This window comes from Hemibagrus wyckioides, linkage group LG09 (assembly GCF_019097595.1).
Source record: "Hemibagrus wyckioides isolate EC202008001 linkage group LG09, SWU_Hwy_1.0, whole genome shotgun sequence".
NCBI classification, from domain to species: Eukaryota; Metazoa; Chordata; class Actinopteri; order Siluriformes; family Bagridae; genus Hemibagrus; species Hemibagrus wyckioides.
In genome coordinates this window covers 30,017,709-30,038,788 of record NC_080718.1, presented here as the reverse complement: position 1 = coordinate 30,038,788, position 21,080 = coordinate 30,017,709, and the positions used below count along the sequence as shown (strand labels likewise).

The 21,080-nt window shown below is 46.2% G+C and overlaps 1 protein-coding gene across 6 annotated transcripts in view; it reads left to right on the top strand.

Annotated features, from left to right (window-relative positions):
- birc6 (baculoviral IAP repeat containing 6) overlaps positions 1-21,080 on the top strand; it is a 108,754-nt gene that overhangs the window by 22,045 nt on the left and 65,629 nt on the right. For 4 of the 6 annotated variants that reach the window (XM_058399203.1, XM_058399204.1, XM_058399201.1 and 1 more), the window contains exons 3-34: positions 1,365-1,502; positions 2,369-2,562; positions 2,896-3,007; positions 4,113-4,195; positions 4,271-4,493; positions 6,415-6,584; positions 7,533-7,591; positions 7,940-9,400; positions 9,583-9,732; positions 9,847-10,072; positions 10,157-10,317; positions 10,563-10,694; positions 10,891-11,022; positions 11,168-11,337; positions 11,458-11,591; positions 11,737-11,898; positions 12,415-12,546; positions 12,789-12,886; positions 12,986-13,133; positions 13,294-13,427; positions 13,516-13,662; positions 14,338-14,525; positions 15,049-15,342; positions 15,618-15,717; positions 15,798-16,012; positions 16,098-16,306; positions 16,658-17,019; positions 17,289-17,508; positions 18,410-18,546; positions 18,636-18,773; positions 18,906-19,033; positions 19,973-20,104. In XM_058399203.1, coding sequence (XP_058255186.1) covers positions 1,365-1,502; positions 2,369-2,562; positions 2,896-3,007; positions 4,113-4,195; positions 4,271-4,493; positions 6,415-6,584; positions 7,533-7,591; positions 7,940-9,400; positions 9,583-9,732; positions 9,847-10,072; positions 10,157-10,317; positions 10,563-10,694; positions 10,891-11,022; positions 11,168-11,337; positions 11,458-11,591; positions 11,737-11,898; positions 12,415-12,546; positions 12,789-12,886; positions 12,986-13,133; positions 13,294-13,427; positions 13,516-13,662; positions 14,338-14,525; positions 15,049-15,342; positions 15,618-15,717; positions 15,798-16,012; positions 16,098-16,306; positions 16,658-17,019; positions 17,289-17,508; positions 18,410-18,546; positions 18,636-18,773; positions 18,906-19,033; positions 19,973-20,104 — 6,489 coding nt within the window. The remainder of the gene's footprint in view (positions 1-1,364; positions 1,503-2,368; positions 2,563-2,895; positions 3,008-4,112; positions 4,196-4,270; positions 4,494-6,414; positions 6,585-7,532; positions 7,592-7,939; positions 9,401-9,582; positions 9,733-9,846; positions 10,073-10,156; positions 10,318-10,562; positions 10,695-10,890; positions 11,023-11,167; positions 11,338-11,457; positions 11,592-11,736; positions 11,899-12,414; positions 12,547-12,788; positions 12,887-12,985; positions 13,134-13,293; positions 13,428-13,515; positions 13,663-14,337; positions 14,526-15,048; positions 15,343-15,617; positions 15,718-15,797; positions 16,013-16,097; positions 16,307-16,657; positions 17,020-17,288; positions 17,509-18,409; positions 18,547-18,635; positions 18,774-18,905; positions 19,034-19,972; positions 20,105-21,080) is intronic. The other 2 variants (XM_058399202.1, XM_058399200.1) reach the window with 2 other exon arrangements.

Sequence of the window (21,080 nt, the reverse complement as noted above, 5' to 3'; positions counted from 1 at the left end):
GAGTAGTGTGGTGTGTGTGTGTAGTGTGGTGTGTGTGTGTAGTGTGTGTGTGAGTAGTGTGGTGTGTGTGAGTAGTGTGGTGTGTGTGTGTAGTGTGTGTGTGAGTAGTGTGGTGTGTGTGAGTAGTGTGGTGTGTGTGTGTAGTGTGGTGTGTGTGTGTAGTGTGTGTGTGAGTAGTGTGTGTGTGAGTAGTGTGTGTGTGAGTAGTGTGGTGTGTGTGTGTAGTGTGGTGTGTGTGTGTAGTGTTTGTGTGAGTAGTGTGGTGTGTGTGAGTAGTGTGTGTGTGAGTAGTGTGGTGTGTGTGAGTAGTGTGTGTGTGAGTAGTGTGTGTGTGAGTAGTGTGGTGTGTGTGAGTAGTGTGGTGTGTGTGTGTAGTGTTTGTGTGAGTAGTGTGGTGTGTGTGTGTAGTGTTTGTGTGAGTAGTGTGGTGTGTGTGAGTAGTGTGTGTGTGAGTAGTGTGGTGTGTGTGAGTAGTGTGTGTGTGAGTAGTGTGGTGTGTGTGAGTAGTGTGTGTGTGAGTAGTGTAGTGTGTGTGTGAGTAGTGTGGTGTGTGTGAGTAGTGTGTGTGTGAGTAGTGTGGTGTGTGTGAGTAGTGTGTGTGTGAGTAGTGTAGTGTGTGTGTGAGTAGTGTGGTGTGTGTGAGTAGTGTGGTGTGTGTGAGTAGTGTGGTGTGTGTGAGTAGTGTGTGTGTGTGTGAGTAGTGTGTGTGTGTGTGAGTAGTGTGTGTGTGAGTAGTGTAGTGTGTGTGTGAGTAGTGTGGTGTGTGTGTGTAGTGTGTGTGTGAGTAGTGTGGTGTGTGTGTACAATGTGTAGTTTAGTGTGTGTAATGGTGTGGATTGAATCAGCAGGGAGATGAGGAGGTCATGTGACTGAGTGTCAGTAGAATGCAGACAGACGGGTCGGGTGTGGTTTATAGTGTACAGGGTTGATGTGAGGTATGCACCACTCCCTTCCAGTCTCTCTCTCTCTCTCTCTCTCTCTCTCTCTCTCTCTCTCTCTCTCTCTCTCATTCTGTTCAGCTCAAATCCCTACACTAATACCACAGCCAGGCCCGGAGTCTCAGGTCTTCATCAACTATCAGATGTTTTATACACTGTGTAACTGATTAGCAGCAGAACCCCATATGGTCAGGTCCAGCTCCAGATTTATTGGCACCCTTGGTTAATGAGAGAGAAATCTAATCTTGAACTGAAGTGAGTTAACATTCAGGATGTGTTCGAGTGTTGTAAATCATCATCTTCAATGATATAATTTATTCAGCTCATTTAAATCTCATAGCACTAATACATTAAAAGACAACTTTAAATGTTCTGGGAAATTTAAAGGAGAATTGTAAATTCTGTGTGTGTGTCTCTCTCTCTCAGGCTCAGCAGATGCTGTACGCGTGTCTGGAGAAGGTGGACATTTCGAACACAGAGGGTTATGACCTCTTCCTCACACAGCTGAAAGAAGGCCTGAAAAATACCTCACATGAGACGGCAGCCAATCACAAAGTGGCCAAGGTCTGATACCCAACGCCCCGGGCACGCCCAACACCCCGCACTATAACACACTCCCAGACTGTGTGATTAGATGAAAATAATGCACTTGCATACTGGCAGTAATGCACCACCCAGACATGTTACTTTTGTACAGCATCATGGTCTGTCTCATGTCATTGCTTGCATATAACAGTAATAATAATTAATTAATAAGCCCCACCCCCTTCCTCTATCAAAGTGAGTAGTGAGTGCATAAAGTGTCCAACATTCACACTTATTTATGCAGGTGAACAAGTTCATCACCTCTGGAATTCTGATTATTTTCTAGATCATTTAGTATCGAGGGGTGTGGCTTAGATTGTGTTAAAATGTATGGGGCGTGGCCTAGATCAGTGCCTGAACAGTGACCAAAAAATACAGTAATACACATATTTATAACTGAAACACATTACTAAATAAATCAGAGAATTCCAAACAGCTGTGTGTGTGTGTGTGTGTGTGTGTGTGTGTGTGTGTGTGCGCGCGCATGCCTGCACTGCAGCTGCTATTGGATTAATTATTTATGTTCCTTCAGCTCTGTTCTAAAACTCTGTTCTGCTTTGGCAATGGTTTTAAGTCCAGTACAGCCTATCTGATCTCTCTCTCTCTCTCTCTCTCTCTCTCTCTCACACACACACACACACACACCCACACACACACACACACACACACACACACACTTTTATGTGTCAGCATAAAAGAAGTCAGCATTTTATTATACTCTAACCATCCATATTACACAGACACTAATGTTTGATCTGTACAAACCTGATTGTACTGTACACACACACACAGGTACATCGTCCACACACTTAAGCTTTCTTTTTCTTTCTCTCTCTTTTTCTCAGTGGGCGACGGTGACATTCCATCTGCCCCACCACGTGTTGAAGCTGGTTGCGAGTGCCATAGTGAATGAGCTGAAGAAGCTGAACCAGAACATCGCTGCTCTGTCTGTTGCTTCCTCTGTCATGGACAGACTCTCCTACCTCTTACCCAGCGCCAGGCCGGAGCTCGGGGTCGGCCCAGGACGCTCCGTAGACAGGTCAGTGACCGCCTCTGGCTGTGTGACACTGATGATAACATGCAGAATGCCGTGTGGTATGGCTTAAGACCGCCAGTAGCGTTAAAGACAGGCCACACCCCCCCTAAGTAAGGGGCAGGACAAAAAAACTGCTCTGTAACAGCTCAATAGTGTATCAGAGCGAGTGTATTAATATAAACCTGCGCTACAGACAGAGCTGCTGTCAGAGAGAATGGTTCAACCAGTCAGAGTGCAGAACTCAGCTGTGGTGTGAGGAAAGGAGTGAAGATGATGAAGGACATTTTTGTTCGATGAAGAGTGTGAATGCTCACGTGTTTTTGTATCTTATCTCAGGTCTTTGATGTACAGTGAGGCGAACAGGAGAGAGACGTTCACATCGTGGCCTCACGCCGGTTACAGGTGGGCTCAGCCGGACCCCATGGCCCAGGCCGGCTTCTACCACCAGGTAGCTCATCATTTTATCACCTCAGGGGTGTGTAGATAAAAAAGTGAGGTGTTCTGTAGTACTGTCCCTCTCGCTGTTCCTGCGTGACGTGTTATGGAAGCTCAGGGAACTGCTTTTGCTTTTGGTTTGGAAGTCAGCGGGAATCCCCGGCACAGTGAGCCACCTCCTCTTCTTCCTCGCACGGTGACTCCCTGCATGCCAAAGAGGCTGAGTCGGGGCAGTTACCACGGAGACGCCGGTACTCCTTCAGATCATGTGTCCCGTTGTCATGCCGACAGAGCCCGGCGAGGACGAGGAGAATGGCCGGCTCTGTTTCAACAGATATAAAAGATATAAAGGGTGATTCCTCTCTATGGGAGCGACGCTCTGCTGGCGTTCCTGTTTGATCTCCACTTCTAACAGCTCTCTGTGGTCAGCTTTGTCGACATCTCGTTTATTTCACCTCATGTCGGGCCTCATTTGTCAACGTTTAAGTAAAGTCCGGTTTACAAAACTTTCCAATGTTTCTGACACAATTCATTTGCAATTAGTAACACAGTGTACTTAATAATAAATAAATAAAAAAACGCATGTATGTTGAGCTGTAGTTTTAAATATGGTCATACATTTTGTTAAGTACTTCTAAGATGGCCAAAAGGTCAGAGGTCTATGAGAGGCATCCATATTCTTCTAAAAGCATCGTCCCTGTTTCTTAAGTTGTAGGTATACTGTTCCAATCATAATGTCAGTGTATTTATTTATTTATTTATTCATTCATTCATTCTTACTTTTAACTTTGTGAAAGTTTGTGTTCTTGCTTTCGTTTTAGTAGACAGTTCCTCAGCAGCCTCTCTTTTTCACCTCTACCCCAAAAAATAAAAATTCAGCTTATGTTACTGAGAAACTGAAAAGAGGAGCGGGAAAACGTACTTACAGCTTTACCTTTCCATGAATGAGCTGTTGCTATAGAAACAATAATTTAATAGCAGGAGTGCATTAATTTAAACTTCTGACCAATCAGAATGCAGAATCCACTCCTCTGTGCTGTTTATATGTTTAGGGATGTTTATGTACATGTTTAAAACAGGAATATTTCATTATGTTTTCCCCCTCTCCTCCTGGACAGCCTGCATCTACAGGAGATGACCGGGCCATGTGCTTCACCTGCAGTGTGTGTCTGGTCTGCTGGGAGCCGACAGATGAGCCATGGTGAGGTTCATACACACTCACATACGTACAGGAAATGAAAGATGCTTTAGCATTGTAAATTCTGTGTTCTGTCAGGTCTGAGCACGAGCGCCACTCGCCCAATTGCCCCTTCGTCAAGGGAGAACACACCCAGAACGTTCCTCTGTCCGTCACTCTGGCCACCAGCCCCGCCCAGTTCCCCAGCTCCGACTGCTCCGATAAGATCTCCTGCTACGGCTTCGGAAGCTGCCCCCACTTTCTCGCCACGGCCACCAAGAGAGGAAAGATCTGTGTGTGGGACGTGTCCAAGCTCATGAAGGTAGAGTGGAGACGTCTCTGAGATCGGACACACTGCTGTTTCACTCGCACTGCACACCTGAGCCACGCTACAAACCCAGTCACATGACACACCTTTATACTGAATTATACTTTAATGATATACACATCTCCTTGATTATATTTTTTACTCTGTATTTAATGCGTTCCTTTTTTTCCTTTTTTTTCTTGATTTGTTTTGCTATGTGTAAGATTTATCTTTAAACTAATTTAAGTAACACATTTAAAAAAATAAAAAAAAAATACAGGATTATTTATCATTTCAAAAAAGTGGATATAATTGTATAATATAATGTGTATAATTTATATAATTATAATTAATTAAAAAAATTAAATTTAATCAAATCAGTCAACAATTTAAAATAAATTCTATGTGTATGTGTGTGTGTGTGTGTGTATATATATATATATATATATATATATATATATATATATATATATATATATATATATATATATATATATATATATATATAATATTCCTAGTCAAAAGTTTGGACACACCTTCTAATCCCATGTTCTTTCCTGATGTTTATTTCTTTCTACATTGTAAAACAATGCTGAAGGCGGCCGAAATCCACAATAATGTCCTTTGAACAGTTGATATTGAGATATATCTGCTACTGACGCTCTGTAAAGCCTTCATAACGCCTCTAATCTGAGGTGCTGTTAATTGGTGATTTCTGAGGCTGGTCACTCTAAATGAACTTCTCCTCTGCAGCAGAGGTCAGTTTTGGTCTTGCTTTACTGGGATGGTCTTCATGTGAGACAGTTTCATCATGGTGCTTGATGGGTTTTGCAAATGCACTTGACAATACTGTTCTTGTAAGAACTATTCCAGAACACCTGACCTTCGTGTCTTAAAATAACAACTGACTGTTGTTTGTTGTCATTACATATGGATTACTGAAGTCCATGTGTGTTATTTCATAGTTTTGAAATCTCCAGGATTGTTCTAGAATGTAGAAAATAAATCCCTAAACAAAAAACATTGAGTTAAAAGGTGTGTCCAAACTTTTGACTGGTACTGTGTGTGTGTGTGTGTGTGTGTGTGTGTGTGTGTGTGTGTGTATGTATGTATGTATGTATGTATGTATATATATATATATATATATATATATATATATATATATATATATATATATATATATATATATATATATATATATATATATATATATATAAAATGTATGTATATGTGTTATTTTATTAAGTATAAAATAAAAAATAAATTTTAATAAGTACCTTTTATAAAATATATTTTTTATAAATAAAATAAATATAATAGAAATATTTGAAATGGAATATTATTTACATAATATTAACATTAATATTATTATTTTTTATTATATTTCTATTGATAGGTGAACAAGTAAAGTATTCAGTTAATTAAGGAAAATAGAAGTTATATAAATTAAGTGAAGCTCATTCAGCTGTTTTTTTATTATCCTTCACACTCTGACCTTAGCAGCTCTAACAGGAAACAAGGCTAACTGTGAGAGAGAGAGAGAGAGATAACCCTCACTGCAGATTCATATCAAAATGTCTGAATGTTGCTGTGGAGGAAGATCTGATTGAAATAAAACCCTGGCTGTTTTGTCTCTGCGGAGGATTTGTGACCTTTATACTCGCTCGGTTTTTCCACTCTGTAGCTTCATGGAAGCTGATTAGCTGCAGAACTCGTAGCGTATCTTCACCTCACTACGATAACGTCCTGTACCCTTGGCTAGAGTGACGGTCACTCTGAAATGCCTTCAGTTTTTTATTTCAGTAATTACACTGTGGTGCTACAGAGCTGAGTCTGTGCCAGGGCATTGGCTGGAGTATAACTCTAATAATTAAAAGCTAATTAATAATATTGATATAGAAAGACTTATTAAAAACGTGTGTGTGTGTGTATGTAGGTGCATTTAAAGTTCGAGGTGAACCCGTATGACCCAGCCATCCTCAGGCAGCTGATCCTGTCTGGAAGTGAACAGCAGAGTGTGTCGGGTTCTGATTCTCGCAGACCCACACTGGCCTGGTTAGAGGACACGTCCAGCTGCTCGGACATCCCCAAACTGGAGGGGGACAGGTGACATTAATTCTACACACTTCTACACTTTTGCCTTCCTCTCCACTTCCTTGTATTAGTAAAGGCCGTATAGTATACACTGATCAAGCATAACATTATGACCACCTGCCTAATATTGTGCCAGTCCCCCTTTTGCTGCCAAAACAGCCCTGACCCGACGAGGCATGGACTCCACTAGATCCCTGAAGGTGTGCTGTGGGATCTGGCACCAAGATGTTAGCAACAGAACCTTTAAGTTCTGTAAGTTCCGAGGTGAGTCCTCCATGGGCCCCACCTCGCAACTTGCGGGATTTAAAAGGATACTTATAGGACTTAAAGGACACTTTTGATAGATACTGACCACTGCAGACCGGGAACACCCCACAAGAGCTGCAGTATTGGAGATGCTCTGATCCAGTGGTCTAGCCATCACAATTTGGCCCTTTTGGTCAAACTCAAAGGTCAAATCCTTACACTTTTTTCCATTTTTCCTGCTTCTAACATCAACTTTGAGGACAAAATGTTGACTTGCTGCCTAATATATCCCACCCACTAACAGGTGCCATGATGAGGAGATCATCAGTCTTATTCACTTCACCTGGCACTGGTCATAATGTTATACCTGACCGATGTGTTTCTTCCTCTAATAGACACTGTGCTGTTGTCCTAAAACAGGCATAAAGAGCTCTTTCTGCAGATTTTCCGTGTTTATGTTTACTGCAAACTGCAGTTGCATTCAATGTAGAGCTAAAAACAGCCAAGAGAAATGTTTTGTGCATGCTGGATGATTTCCTAACACCAAGTGGATTAAACATTTCTAATCTTATCTCCTAAAACTCAATCCGGCTAAATAAATCCAGCTCTCAGGAGTCTTGGGGAAATGTCATTATCCAATCCTGAACTGGTTTAAAAGTGTTTTTTTAGGTGAGACTTTACTCTCAGTCTTAAGTCTTATCTTGTTTACCACAGTGACGATCAGCTGGAGGACTCGGACAGTGAAGAACAGTCCAGATCCGAGTCTGTCACAGGTACGGGTCAGTCATTCCTCATCCGGCTTATTAACCTGAAGGAGTTATACTATGTGGTGGTGTTATTTGTTTGCTTGATTTTAATTTATACTTTGTTCTTTACTTTTTGTTTAATTAAAAGTTTTAAGAACATTTTAATATTTAAATATTTGGGGAATTAATGTTTATTTTATTTTGTAATAATTATCCTAATTATTATTTTTTATTATATAATCATTTTTATTATTTATATACAAGTATATTTATTATTTATATTTATAAATAATAAAAATGTTTTTTGTTTATTTATATTTTATAAAACAAGTAATAATGGAAAATAATGTACTATTTATACATGTGTGTTTTCAGGGCCTCTGGGTCCGAAGGAGAGCATGGAGGTGAGTGTGGGTGTGACGGCTCTGAGTGTTCTCCAGCAGCCTGAGAAGCTCCAGTGGGAGGTGGTGGCCAGCGTCCTGGAGGACACCGTTAAAGATCTGGAGGAGCTGGGAGCGAACCCGCCTCACGGTCTCGGCCCCTCCAAAGCGGACAAACCCGTCAAGGACAAACCCGTGGAGCAGCACAACATTCCCTTCCCGTGCTTGCTGGCCGGAGGCTTACTGAGCTACCGCTCGGCCGCCAGTTCTCCTATCATGGCCCCGTCCCAATCCCATCGCCCCATGGAAAACCCCCTAAGGACTCCCACTCCGGCCCCCGAGGGTCTTTCGCCCGATCAGGGGCCGATGGAGATCGAAACTTGCACCTTCCCCTCTGATCTGGGTTCTCCGGGTACGCTGGTGCGCCGGACGCTCCCTGTTCTCCTCCTCTACAGCATCAAAGAGGCGGACGAGAAGTCTCCCGGGAAGGTTTTCTCCCAAATGAACAATCTGATGGGAAAAGGGCTTCACGAGGAAGGCTTTACCGTTCCTCAGATCATAGAGATGGAGTTTGATACGCACGAGCAGCTTCTGCTCCAGGACCCGCCCGTCACGTACATCCAGCAGTTCGCAGACGCGGCGGTCACATTAGACGGCGACAAGTGGAACACGCCGAGACCGGGTACATTAGTGCAATGCCTTCGCCTCCCTAAATCCCTAGAGGACGAGAACCTTTACGTAGACTCCATCACTCCCTGCAGTGACGGAGCTCACTTGCTGGTCGTCCTGCAGCCCTTCTCCGTCGAATCGCTTAATGCTATTAACCAAGTGGAGGCGCTGAACACGCTGAACCGCCTGCATTCGGCTCTGTGTAGAAGTCGGAAAGGCCAGACCATGGCTAACGGGCATCAGGGACACGCCAGCACCTCGCAGAGCCAAACGCCACTCATCCTGCCTCCTCTAGAGCAGCTGGAGCAGCCGCACTCCTCCAGGCCACTAGGGGGTAGTGGAGGAGGAGGATATTTGGCACTCTACAAGCTGAACTACTCCACACGCATCGTCACGCTCGAGGAGGAGCCCGTGAAGGTCCAGCAGATCCGAGATCCCAGAGACTCCATCACGTCGCTGCTCCTGCTCCCGCCGGATGTGCTGGACGCGAGAGAGGACGACGCAGAGGAGACATCCAAGGAGTCCACTCCCGTGGGGGTGAAAAATGGTGCCGGGATGGGAATTCCTGCTCCGGCGGGATCGGGGAAGGAAAAGAGGTCCGACGTGACCGGACTTGGTCATTTGGTGGTCACAACACAAGCGGGATACGTGATGATACTGGACCTGTCCACTCTGGAGGTGCTGGCCAAAGTGGAACCGTCTAAGAAAGAAGGGATGGAAGAGGTGGATCCCTTCGTCTCTGTCACTTACTGCTCCGGCACGGATCGCCTGTGTGCCTGCACTAGAGGTGACCACTCTCAGAGGGACACTTAACCCTAACCCTTATTATTATTATCCGAATGTTTTTATCAGGTTGTGGTCATTTTATTTCCTGTGCCGTTGCTGCTGTAAACATGCTTGTTGCAGTGATGTATTTAACAAGTGTGTGTGTGTGTGTCCACAAACAACAAAACCTTTCTCCTCTGTAAGGTGGTGAGCTTCATTTCCTTCAAATTGGAGGTGTGTGTGACGATATTGATGATGCCGACATTTTTGTCGATGGCCCCGTTTCTAAAGGGGTCGAGCAGCTACTGGAGGGAGCCAAACCCTCGTCTAATCCATCGAGCCCTGGGATTACAGGTACAACAGCGCCACATACACACCCCATCACCTGGGGGTGAGAACAAGCCGTCAGGATATAGGAGAGTCATTGTGTGTGTGTGTGTGTGTGTGTGTGTGTGTGTGTGTGTGTAGGAGTTGACCTCCTGGTGGAGCAGGCCCTGAGCGTGGAGACGTTGTCCTCGCTGGTGGAGTTGACACGCTTTGAAACATTAACGCCGCGCTTCTCGGCCACGGTGCCGCCCTGCTGGGTGGAGGTGCAGCAGGAGCAGCAGCAGAGACGCCACCCTCAACACCTCCACCAACAACACCATGGAGACGCCGCACAGCACACACGCACCTGGAAACTGCAGAGCGACAGGTACACACACACACACTTATTCATGATTAACATTATTATTCTAAAAAGAATCCCCTGATTAAATCCCTGACTGTCTGATTGTAGCTCCAGCTGGGATGAGCACGTGTTCGAGCTGGTCCTGCCCAAAGCCTGCATGGTTGGACATGTGGACTTCAAGTTTGTGCTCAATGCCAGTATCACCAACATTCCTCAGATCCAGGTCACTCTGCTGAAGAATAAAGCTCCCGGCCTTGGAAAGGGCAGCGGTGAGGACCAGACTCGGGGGGCTGTGCTGTAGTCCAGGATATTTATTCTTAAATTAATGAGATTATTCCTAAGTGGCGGTCATTCTTGGTGCTGCTGCTGTCCTCTTCTAGCATCAGTTACAATAAGTCTTAAAGAAATCTAAACGATATCAGAGATTAGAAATAAAAATAAAAAATATCCTTAATGTATCTAGACGTTAGATATTTGCTGTAATCTTTAATAATAATGTGTGTTCCTCTCTCAGAGTCAGCAGTGGACCGTCAGATCTCCTTCCCCCTGTCTCACTCACTGCAGACCAATGGAGAGAGGAACGGTCAGCCTCTACTGCACGACTTCACAGATGACATCCAGTTCATGGACATAGAGGAGACTGGGGGTACAGGACACACACATACACACCACACTCTGCACACTCTACACACACCACACTCTCCTGTACTGGGGGTGTCTCAGTTTGACCTTCAGCTGGACGTTCACTTATTTTATATTTACACCTGCGTACAACACTAGTGTGTCTGTGTTAACCTATTCCTAATGTGAGTGTGTGTGTCTCTTCTCCTCTTGTGCTGTAGGATCCAGATTGTGTCCATTCCTGGAGGACCATAAAGAGGACATCCTGTGTGGACCTGTGTGGTTAGCCAGTGGTCTCGACCTGTCCGGTCATGCTGGAATGCTGAGCCTGACCAGCCCTAAACTTGTTAAAGGTACTGCCCACTTTAAACAAGTTGTGTCTCACTGTGTCTTCATGTTCATCTGGAGACTGGATCATTTCTCACTGTGTCTCTCTCTCTCTCTCTCTGTGTGTGTGTGTGTGTGTGTGTGTGTGTGTGTGTGTGTGTGTGTGTGTAGGCATGGCAGGTGGAAAGTACAGATCGTTCCTGGTCCATATAAAGGCGGTGTGTGAGAAAGGACCGGAGGAAAGTCCACGTCGAATCGTGCGAATGACTCCCACCAAACCACAGTGCAGCAACAAAACACACTCACTTTCATCCTTACTCCAGAAAGCACAGGCATCCAAGGTACACACACACACACTAATAACACACACAAATAACACACACACACTAATAACACACATCATATAGCAGAATATTATAGAAAGAATTTTGTGTGTATTTGTAACGTGAACATGTTTTCAGGAAAAGGCCTCCACGTCTAAATCAGATCCTCAGGTGGCTTTGAAAAAGCCGGATAACCTGCGGGGTTGTGACCTGCTGCTGGAGGTGTCCATCACCATCAGGAGGTTTAAGAAGACGTCCATACCCAAAGAAAGGTCAGTTAACTGTGGTTTAGTTTCAAACACAAAAGGCACAGCGTTTCGTTTATAATTTTTTATTTGCTTCACCACTGAAGAAATAATTCCTACATCTTGCTCTGGTAATAAGTGTGTGTGTGTGTGTGTGTGTGTGTGTGTATAGAGTGCAGCGGTGTGCGATGCTGCAGTTCCCTGAGCTGCAGGAGAGGCTGCTGTCAGCGCTGTGTGAGCGCAGCGAAGAGAACTCTCCCTCAGAACACGGTCAGAGCCTCATCTTGGACATCCTCTGCTGGCTGGCCGGAGTTTACACTAACGGACCCTGCAGGTACTTTTACACGTTAAACTCGCTCACACTCGAGGGGGTGGTACTGTTTCAGATCCTCACTGTGCCATGTCTGAAATATCTCAGCTCATCTCACTCAAGAAACAATATCTATTATGAACTTTTAGCAGAATGTGTAAATGTAAATGTTTGTGTAAAACCAACAGAACTAAAAGATCCACTGCGTTTAGAAAAGTTCCTCATGTTCTCGTGTGTTTCTGTCCATCACACAACCCCTGAGTGACTCATTTGCATATAGCCACACCCACAAAACTCTATAAAAGGTGACATGCACAGGCAGCTGGGAGCATGAGATGAGCGCTCAGGGTAAAGACTGAAAAATAGAAGTGGAACGATCGTGGTCAGAATAATTCCTCGTCCTCTGTGCTGTAAATGGAAAGATTAATATCTTAACTGAAGCTTGAATAACTGGCTCTCTGGGAGTTTTTCTCCTATGAGACATGAGAGAAACATGTATTTTTTGTGAGTCTCTCTAACATGTTTATTGTGTTGTTGTAGCCTTAAAGAAGGGAAGGAGGGGCTTCAGACCAAAACCAGGAAGCGTCTGGTGGATATCATCCGTGTGTGTTTTTTCCAAGCGGGACGCAGCATCGCTCACAAATGCGCTCGCTTTCTAGCGCTTTGTATAAGGTCAGTTCTCTCCCACAGCACCTTCATTCCCACGCAGTGGCAGGTGTGTGTGTGTGTGTGTTACACCTCGTCCCTGACCGCGTGTCCAGAACACAGCCTGGGTGTAGTCCTCACTGACACAGTGAGAGTGTTGATGTGAATAAACACACGTTAACAGGTTCAGGCTGGGGCTCGGTGCTGAGTTGGGGTGTGTGTGTGTGTGATGGTGTTGTGATTGTGCTGGATGAATGTTGTTTCTGCAGTAATGGAAAAGGAGAGGTCAATCAGCAGGGTTTCAGTCAGGCGCTGTTGAAGGCCCTGCTGGAGAACATGCCTTATTTACCTGCTGCAGCTACCGGAGGTAACAACTTCTGTTCATTATACTTTATTATTAATGCTTTACCTTCCATAAATTTAAAGAAACATTTCCTTACCAAATACTGTGTGTGTGTGTGTGTAGGTTCTGTGTACTGGTACTTTGTGTTGTTAAACTATGTGAAAGATGAAGACTTGGCAAGCTGCAGTACGGCCTGCGCGTCTCTCCTAACGACAGCATCACGGCAGCTTCAGGAGCGTCTCACTCCACTAGAGGCTCTGTTACAGACCAGGTCAGAGAACTGACCACTGCATATCTCTCTCACTCGCGCACACACGCACACACACACAGTCTCTCATGCTGCTTTGCAGAGTGTGTTATGGATGTGTAGCGATTGCTGCTGTTGTTTCTTGTGGGCGTGGCATGCAGAAATGAACTGCTTACTTGCACAGGTACGGCCTGTACGGATCCCCATTTGACCCAGTTCTCTTTGATCTGGAGGTGAGCGGATCCTCCTGTAAGAACTCTTACAGCAGCAGCATTGGGGTTCAGTCAGATGAGATCGACCTGTCTGACATTCTCTCAGGTACACACACACACACACACACACACACACCACTAGAGCTGGTGAATAGTATAGTTACTATAAGGTGTGTGTGTGTGTGTGTGTGTAGGGAACGGTAAAGTGAGCAGTTGTGGTGCTGCTGAAGGAAGCTTCACGTCTCTCACTGGCCTGCTGGAGGTAGAACCTTTGCACTTTACTTGTGTGTCCACCAGCGACGGAACCCGAGTGGAGAGGGACAATGCAAGTATGTTCACCGGTACAGAACTCTCTCTTTATTCCTCAAACGTGTGTGTGTGTGTTATGAATGCTTTATATTATACTGTTTACATTTAGATTACAGAAGTTGGATCCTTTCAGAAACAGAAATGTTAGAACAACTCCCAGTGAATTCTCCCAGTAAAATCATCCTGAACCCTGTAACTGGTCCACCCTCACAGTAGACATGATGGAGACCTTAACACCAAGCATCCCTCAGTAACACACAGGAAAGTGTGTTTATTTTCCTCACAATATAAAACCTGCACATGAGCCAATCCACGTACGACTCTGGAATGATTGACAGCTATGTATGTGTGTGTTAAACTTCTCTGTTGTGAGCTGACCCACTGGAAGCCCCACCCCTCTATCTTCCACTTACGTTGTTAATGAGTCCTGGAGTCCACAGTGTCCTCAGTGACCATTGTCACGGTCCTCTTGAGGGTCAAACAGTGCACTGTCGAAGGTTGTACATTCTTTGCATTGTGAAGTAAAACATATAAAACACACACAGAGTACATAATAACTCTAGAGGATGGACTGCTAAGTAGCGCGTTGATGGTTTACCTTTTCCGAATGGACGGTGTGTATGTGAGCTGTGCAGTGTAACAGCTTTGAGAACTGTTTCAGAATCTCTGATACTTTATAAATGTGTAATAACGCTATCGTTTTGCAGTGAGCACGTTCGGGGTGACCCCCAGTGTGGCAGGGTTATCGGGGAGCACGGTGGGAGAAGCGTCCACAGCTCTAAGCTCGGCCGCACAGGTGGCCCTGCAGTCGCTCTCCCACGCCATGGTGTCTGCAGAACAACAGCTACAGGTCCTGCAGGAGAAACAACAACAACTCCTCAAACTGCAGCAACAGGTCACTGACACACACACACACACACACACACACACACACGATCACTGCATATTTTCTTTTCTATAAGCTGAGCAGCAGAAATAAATCCAGGTAACATAAATCCCCTCTGAACTGACCAGTCTGTAAAGATTGTGTTAGATCCTGTGGGAAAAGAGCTTCAGTGTTTGTTTGTTTTTCTTCTCTTGAGTATAAAGGAAGTGCTCGCTCTTTTCTCTTTTCTTTCACCTCTAAACACAAAAAGTTTAAAGCACAAAACAATAGATGTCTAGACGAGGTTTAAAATGCCGTGTCTCTGGGGGTTTAGAGGGAAGTTATTGAACTCCTAGAACAGGTACATACTATAGATGTGTTATGGACACGTGACTTACAGAACACATGGCCACACCCCCTACAGTGAGCGCTATTAAATGTGGTGTGTGTGAAGGGTAATGCGCATTGTACTTCTGTAGAAAATCCATAGGTTGTGTGATGGGTGTGTGTGGGTGTGGGTGTGTGTGTGTGATTTTGTGTCTTGTGGGAACAGAAAGCCAAACTGGAGGCGAAGCTTCACCAGACATCGTCAGTGGCGGTGCAGCCTCATGGCTCCGTGGTGTCCAACTCATCTGGTGCTCCTGGCTTCTTCATCCATCCCAGTGACGTGATCCCACCCACTCCCAAAACCACACCCCTCTTCATGACTCCACCCCTGACTCCGCCCAATGAGGCAGTGAGTGCCGCCATTGGGGCTGAACTTGCTCAGCTGTTTCCCAACAACATCATTGACCCAACTCCACCCACCACACACACACACAGCAAGAACGCACACAAGACCAAACCGGTTAGTGTACACACACACAACTAGACCAGTTAGTGTACATACACCTCCACCAGTTAACAAATACAACATGTTTAAACACACAGATACGTGTATACACACAGGGCTTATTATAATGGTGTTTGTTTTGTTAAAGGCTTGCCTCATTTCATGAAAGTTACAGGACCAGTTTTTTGTCATTGTAGATAAAATAGCCTTTTTTGTTGTGTAATGTATTTACGTTGTGTTATGTAGGGATGTGTGTTGAAGTGTGTAGGAATTGTTGTTTGTTTTGTCAGAACCCAATGGGCAGTGGTTTGGCATTGGCCATTTCTCAGGCCTCACACTTTCTCCAGCCTCCACCTCACCAGTCCATTATTATTGAGCGCATGCACTCAGGTCAGTACTATATACACATGGTCACTGAGCCTGAATAATGCCAGACAGGGAATAGCACAGAAATGTGTGTGTGTGTGCAGGAGCAAGGCGGTTTGTGACACTGGATTTCGGACGTCCCGTGTTGCTGACAGATGCTTTGATCCCTACGTGCGCTGATTTGGCATCTCTGTCCATCGACATCTGGACTCTGGGTGAAGAGGTGGACGGACGCAGGCTGGTGGTGGCCACAGACATAAGCACACACTCACTCATCCTCCACGACCTGCTGCCTCCACCTGTCTGCAGGTTCATGAAGGTAAACACACACACAAACACACACCATCCGTGGAGTGGGTGTGGAGCTCCAGGTCTAACTTCTTTCTTCTTCTCCCCCCCCCCAGATCACAGTGATTGGGCGTTACGGGAGCACCAACGCACGGGCCAAGATCCCCCTGGGCTTCTACTACGGTCACACCTACATCCTGCCATGGGAGAGCGAGCTGAAGCTGATGAATGACCCACTGAGGGCCGAGAGTGACACCTTCAGCCAGCCGGAGCTGGAGCAACACCTCGCCATGATGGTGGCCCTGCAGGAGGACATCCAGTGCAGGTCAAGACCAGTTCACACCGGTCAGAGTTAGTGCAGGATCACGAATTTGAATCAGAGTTAGACCCAGACTCTGTATCTGAATGCCAGTGTGAGTTTCTGGTCAGAATCTGAATCTTATGTTGAACTGAGTTTCATCTGGATCAGAATTTAGTATTAGAATAGGAATCGGAAAAAAACAGCAACATTGGAAATGGTAAGAATTGGATTTAGTTTGAATCAGGAGTCAGATTTGGACTTCAGTGAGTCACATTCAGAACCATATTCCTGACAGATATCAGCCGTTGTCATTGTAATCATGTCACAGACGTCCCTAAACACACCCTGACTGTTGACCCTCTGATGAATTTCCAGATATAACCTGGCGTGTCACCGGTTAGAAACCCTGCTGCAGAATGTGGATGTTCCTCCGCTCAACAGTGCCAACAACGCTCAGTACTTCCTGCGTAAACCCGATAAAGCTCTGGAAGAGGACTCGCGCGTTTTCTCCGCCTACCACGACTGCGCACAGCTGCAGCTCCAGCTGAATCTGGCTGCGCAGGCTGTGCAGAGGCTGCGCGTGTCGCTGGGCTCTCCACGCTTGCCCCGTCCACTCCGCTCTCCTGCAGCCAATCAGCCGCTCACACAGCTGGTGCAGCACGCCTCCACGGAACAGCTGCGCACCACCATCCGCTACCTGCTGGACACACTGCTCAGCCTGCTGCATGCCAACAATGGTGAGATGATATCACAGCTGTCTGTCAGAATGAAGGGGGTGTGGTCACAAAGATAGCACTTATTGAGGCCATGTCCACTATGTAGATTTGACAGGTATATTTGGCCACACCTCTTTTGCAGGAACTGGCATAATTAAAGTCCATGTCATTTTGACTGACCAGTGCAGAGGCCACACCTGTATGACTAGAACATGTTGTAATTGAGGCCACTCCCCCTGTGTTGCTCTTTTTTTTTTTATATTGCTTTTTAATAACACCCCCCCCCCCAGGTCAGTGTGTGCCGGCCGTGTTGCGGAGTGTGTTCCAGGCCCAGGTGTGTGAGGAGCTCTTTAAGCAGCTGTGTATCAGCGGTACTCCTCAGATCAGACTGCACGCTGGCCTGCTCCTCGTACAGCTGTGTGGAGCCGAGAGCTGGTGGGGTCAGTTCATCTCTAATGTCCTGCAGGAGCTCTACAACTCTGAGCAGCTGCTCATCTTCCCACAGGACAGGTAACACACACGATGAGTCACTTACTGTCCGGCACAGATATACCTGTCTTTACATATGATGATGACCTATTCTTTCTTGCCCTAAAGCTAGTTAATCTCTCTCTCTCTCTCTGTCTCTCTCTCTGTCTCTCTGTCTCTCTCTCTCTGTCTCTCTCTCTCTGTCTCTCTCGCTCTCTGTCTCTCTCTCTGTCTCTCTCTCTGTCTCTCTCTCTCTCTCTGTCTCTCTCTCTGTCTCTCTCTCTGTCTCTCTCTGTCTGTCTCTGTCTCTCTCTCTGTCTCTCTCTCTGTCTGTCTCTGTCGCTCTTTGTCTCTCTCTCTCTGTCTGTTTCTGTCTCTCTCTCTCTGTCTGTCTCTCTCTCTCTCTGTCTCACTCTCTCTCTGTCTCTCCCTCTTTCTCTCTCTCTCTCTGTCTCTCTCTCTGTCTCTCTCTCTCTCTCTCTCTCTGTCTCTCTGTCACTCTCTCTCTCTCTCTCTCTCTCTCTCTCTCTCTGTCTCTCTCTCTGTCTCTGTCTCTCTCTCTGTCTCTATCTCTCTCTCTCTCTGTCTCTCTCTCTGTCTCTCTCTCTCTGTCTCTCTCTCTGTCTCTCTCTCTCTGTCTCTCTCTCTCTCTCTGTCTCTCTCTCTCTCTCTGTCTCTCTCTCTCTCTCTCTGTCTCTCTCTGTCTCTCTGTCTGTCTCTCTCTCTCTCTCTGTCTGTCTCTCTCTCTCTCTGTCTCTCTCTGTCTCTCTCTCTCTCTCTGTCTGTCTCTCTCTCTCTGTCTCTGTCTCTGTCTCTCTCTCTCTTGCTCTCTGTCTCTGTCTCTCTCTCTCTCTCTCTCTCTCTCTCTTGCTCTCTGTCTCTCTCTCTCTCTCTCTCTCTCTTGCTCTCTGTCTCTCTTGCTCTCTGTCTCTCTCTCTCTCAGGGTGTTTATGCTGTTGTCGTGTATAGGACAGAGGTCTCTGAGTAACAGTGGTGTGTTGGAGGGGCTGCTGAACCTCCTTGACTCTCTCCTGTCTCCTCTACAACAGCCGTCTGTCTCACACCATCGCCGCACTGAGGGTACTGAGTGTGTGTGTGTGAGAGAGACCGTTATGAATCAAGGTCCAGTACATTCTAAGTGCATTTGTTTAAAAGAAGTCTTTATGTAGGTGTGCTGGACATCCCGATGGTCAGTTGGGTGGTGATGCTGGTGTCTCGGCTGTTGGACTATGTGGCCAGCGTGGAGGATGAAGCCTCATCGGCCAAGAAACACCTTGGAGCTAAAGACCGAGAGAGAACTTTTACAGGTGAGAATGTTAACCCATCACTAATCCTGCTTTCACACTGTTCAGATTCTTTCCTGAACTGTGTGTGTGTGTGTGTGTGTGTGTGTGTGTGTGTGTGTGTGTGTGTGTGTGTGTGTGTGTGTGTGATGTCAGGTAATCAGTGGAGTTTCATCAACAACAGTCTGCAGTCTCACACTCCGAGCAAATCCACTAAAGGGAACAGCAGTTTAGACCGACTTTACTCACGCAAGATACGCAAACAGCTGGTGCACCACAAACAGGTACACGTGAAACGCACACAACTACAGCTACACAAACAGGTACACGTGAAACGCACACAACTACAGCTACACAAACAGGTACACGTAAAACGCACACAACTACAGCTACACAAACAGGTACACGTAAAACGCACACAACTACAGCTACACAAACAGGTACACGTAAAACGCACACAACTACAGCTACACAAACAGGTACACGTGAAACGCACACAACTACAGCTACACAAACAGGTACACGTGAAACGCACACAACTACAGCTACACAAACAGGTACACGTGAAACGCACACAACTACAGCTACACAAACAGGTACACGTAAAACGCACACAACTACAGCTACACAAACAGGTACACATAAAACGCACACAACTACAGCTACACAAACAGGTACACGTGAAACGCACACAACTACAGCTACACAAACAGGTACACGTGAAACGCACACAACTACAGCTACACAAACAGGTACACGTAAAACGCACACAACTACAGCTACACAAACAGGTACACGTGAAACGCACACAACTACAGCTACACAAACAGGTACACGTGAAACGCACACAACTACAGCTACACAAACAGGTACACGTGAAACGCACACAACTACAGCTACACAAACAGGTACACGTGAAACGCACACAACTACAGCTACACAAACAGGTACACGTGAAACGCACACACATTTTGTGTCCATTAATTTATCCAGCTGTTACAGCAGCAGCTGGATTTCCACCACTTTCCCAAATAAATAATAAATAATCATATAAATATATATTATATATAAATATAAAGTGTATCTGCTGCAGTTAAATGGAATAAACTGTATTGTGTTTGAGTAATTTTACACGCTTCTCTTCACCCCTGCTTTTTCATGCTGTGTGGTTCATGTTCTAAGCCCGACCCTGGTGTGTGTGTGTTCTGTCCCTTTGCGTGTAGCAGCTGAATTTGCTGAAAGCCAAGCAGAAAGCTCTGGTGGAACAGATTGAGAAGGAGAAGATCCAGAGCAACAAAGGCTCGTCCTACAAGCTGCTGGTGGAACAGGCCAAACTCAAACAGGCCACATCTAAGGTGAGAGTGAGACAGCCTGTCTGCTGCTCTGTGTCTAGCACCTTGCTGCTGCTGCTGGTGCAGGTGGTGGAGATCGTGGAGATGGTAGTGGTGATGGTCGAGATGGTGGTGGTGGAGGAGATGGTGGTGGTGATGGTGGAGGTGGTGGTGGTGGTGGTGGAGGACATGGTGGTGGTGATGGTTGAGATGGTGGTGGTGGAGGAGATGGTGGTGGTGATGATGGTGGAGGTGGTGGTGATGGTGGTGGTGGAGGACATGGTGGTGGTGATGGTTGAGATGGTGGTGGTGATGGTGGTGGTGGTGATGATGGTGGAGGTGGTGGTGATGGTGGTGGTGGAGGACATGGTGGTGGTGATGGTTGAGATGGTGGTGGTGGAGGAGATGGTGGTGGTGATGATGGTGGAGGTGGTGGTGATGGTGGTGGTGGAGGACATGGTGGTGGTGATGGTTGAGATGGTGGTGGTGATGGTGGTGGTGGTGATGATGGTGGAGGTGGTGGTGATGGTGGTGGTGGAGGACATGGTGGTGGTGATGGTTGAGATGGTGGTGGTGGAGGAGGAGATGGTGGTGGTGATAGTTGAGATGGTGGTGGTGGAGGACATGGTGGTGGTGATGGTTGAGATGGTGGTGGTGATGATGGTGGAGGTGGTGGTGATGGTGGTGGTGGAGGACATGGTGGTGGTGATGGTTGAGATGATGGTGGTGGTGGAGGACATGGTGGTGGTGATGGTTGAGATGATGGTGGTGGTGGAGGAGATGGTGGTGGTGGAGGACATGGTGGTGGTGATGGTTGAGATGGTGGTGGTGGAGGAGGAGATGGTGGTGGTGATAGTTGAGATGGTGGTGGTGGAGGACATGGTGGTGGTGATGGTTGAGATGGTGGTGGTGGAGGAGATGGTGGTGGTGATGGTTGAGGTGGTGGTGGTGGTGGTGGAGGAGATGGTGGTGGTGATAGTTGAGATGGTGGTGGTGGAGG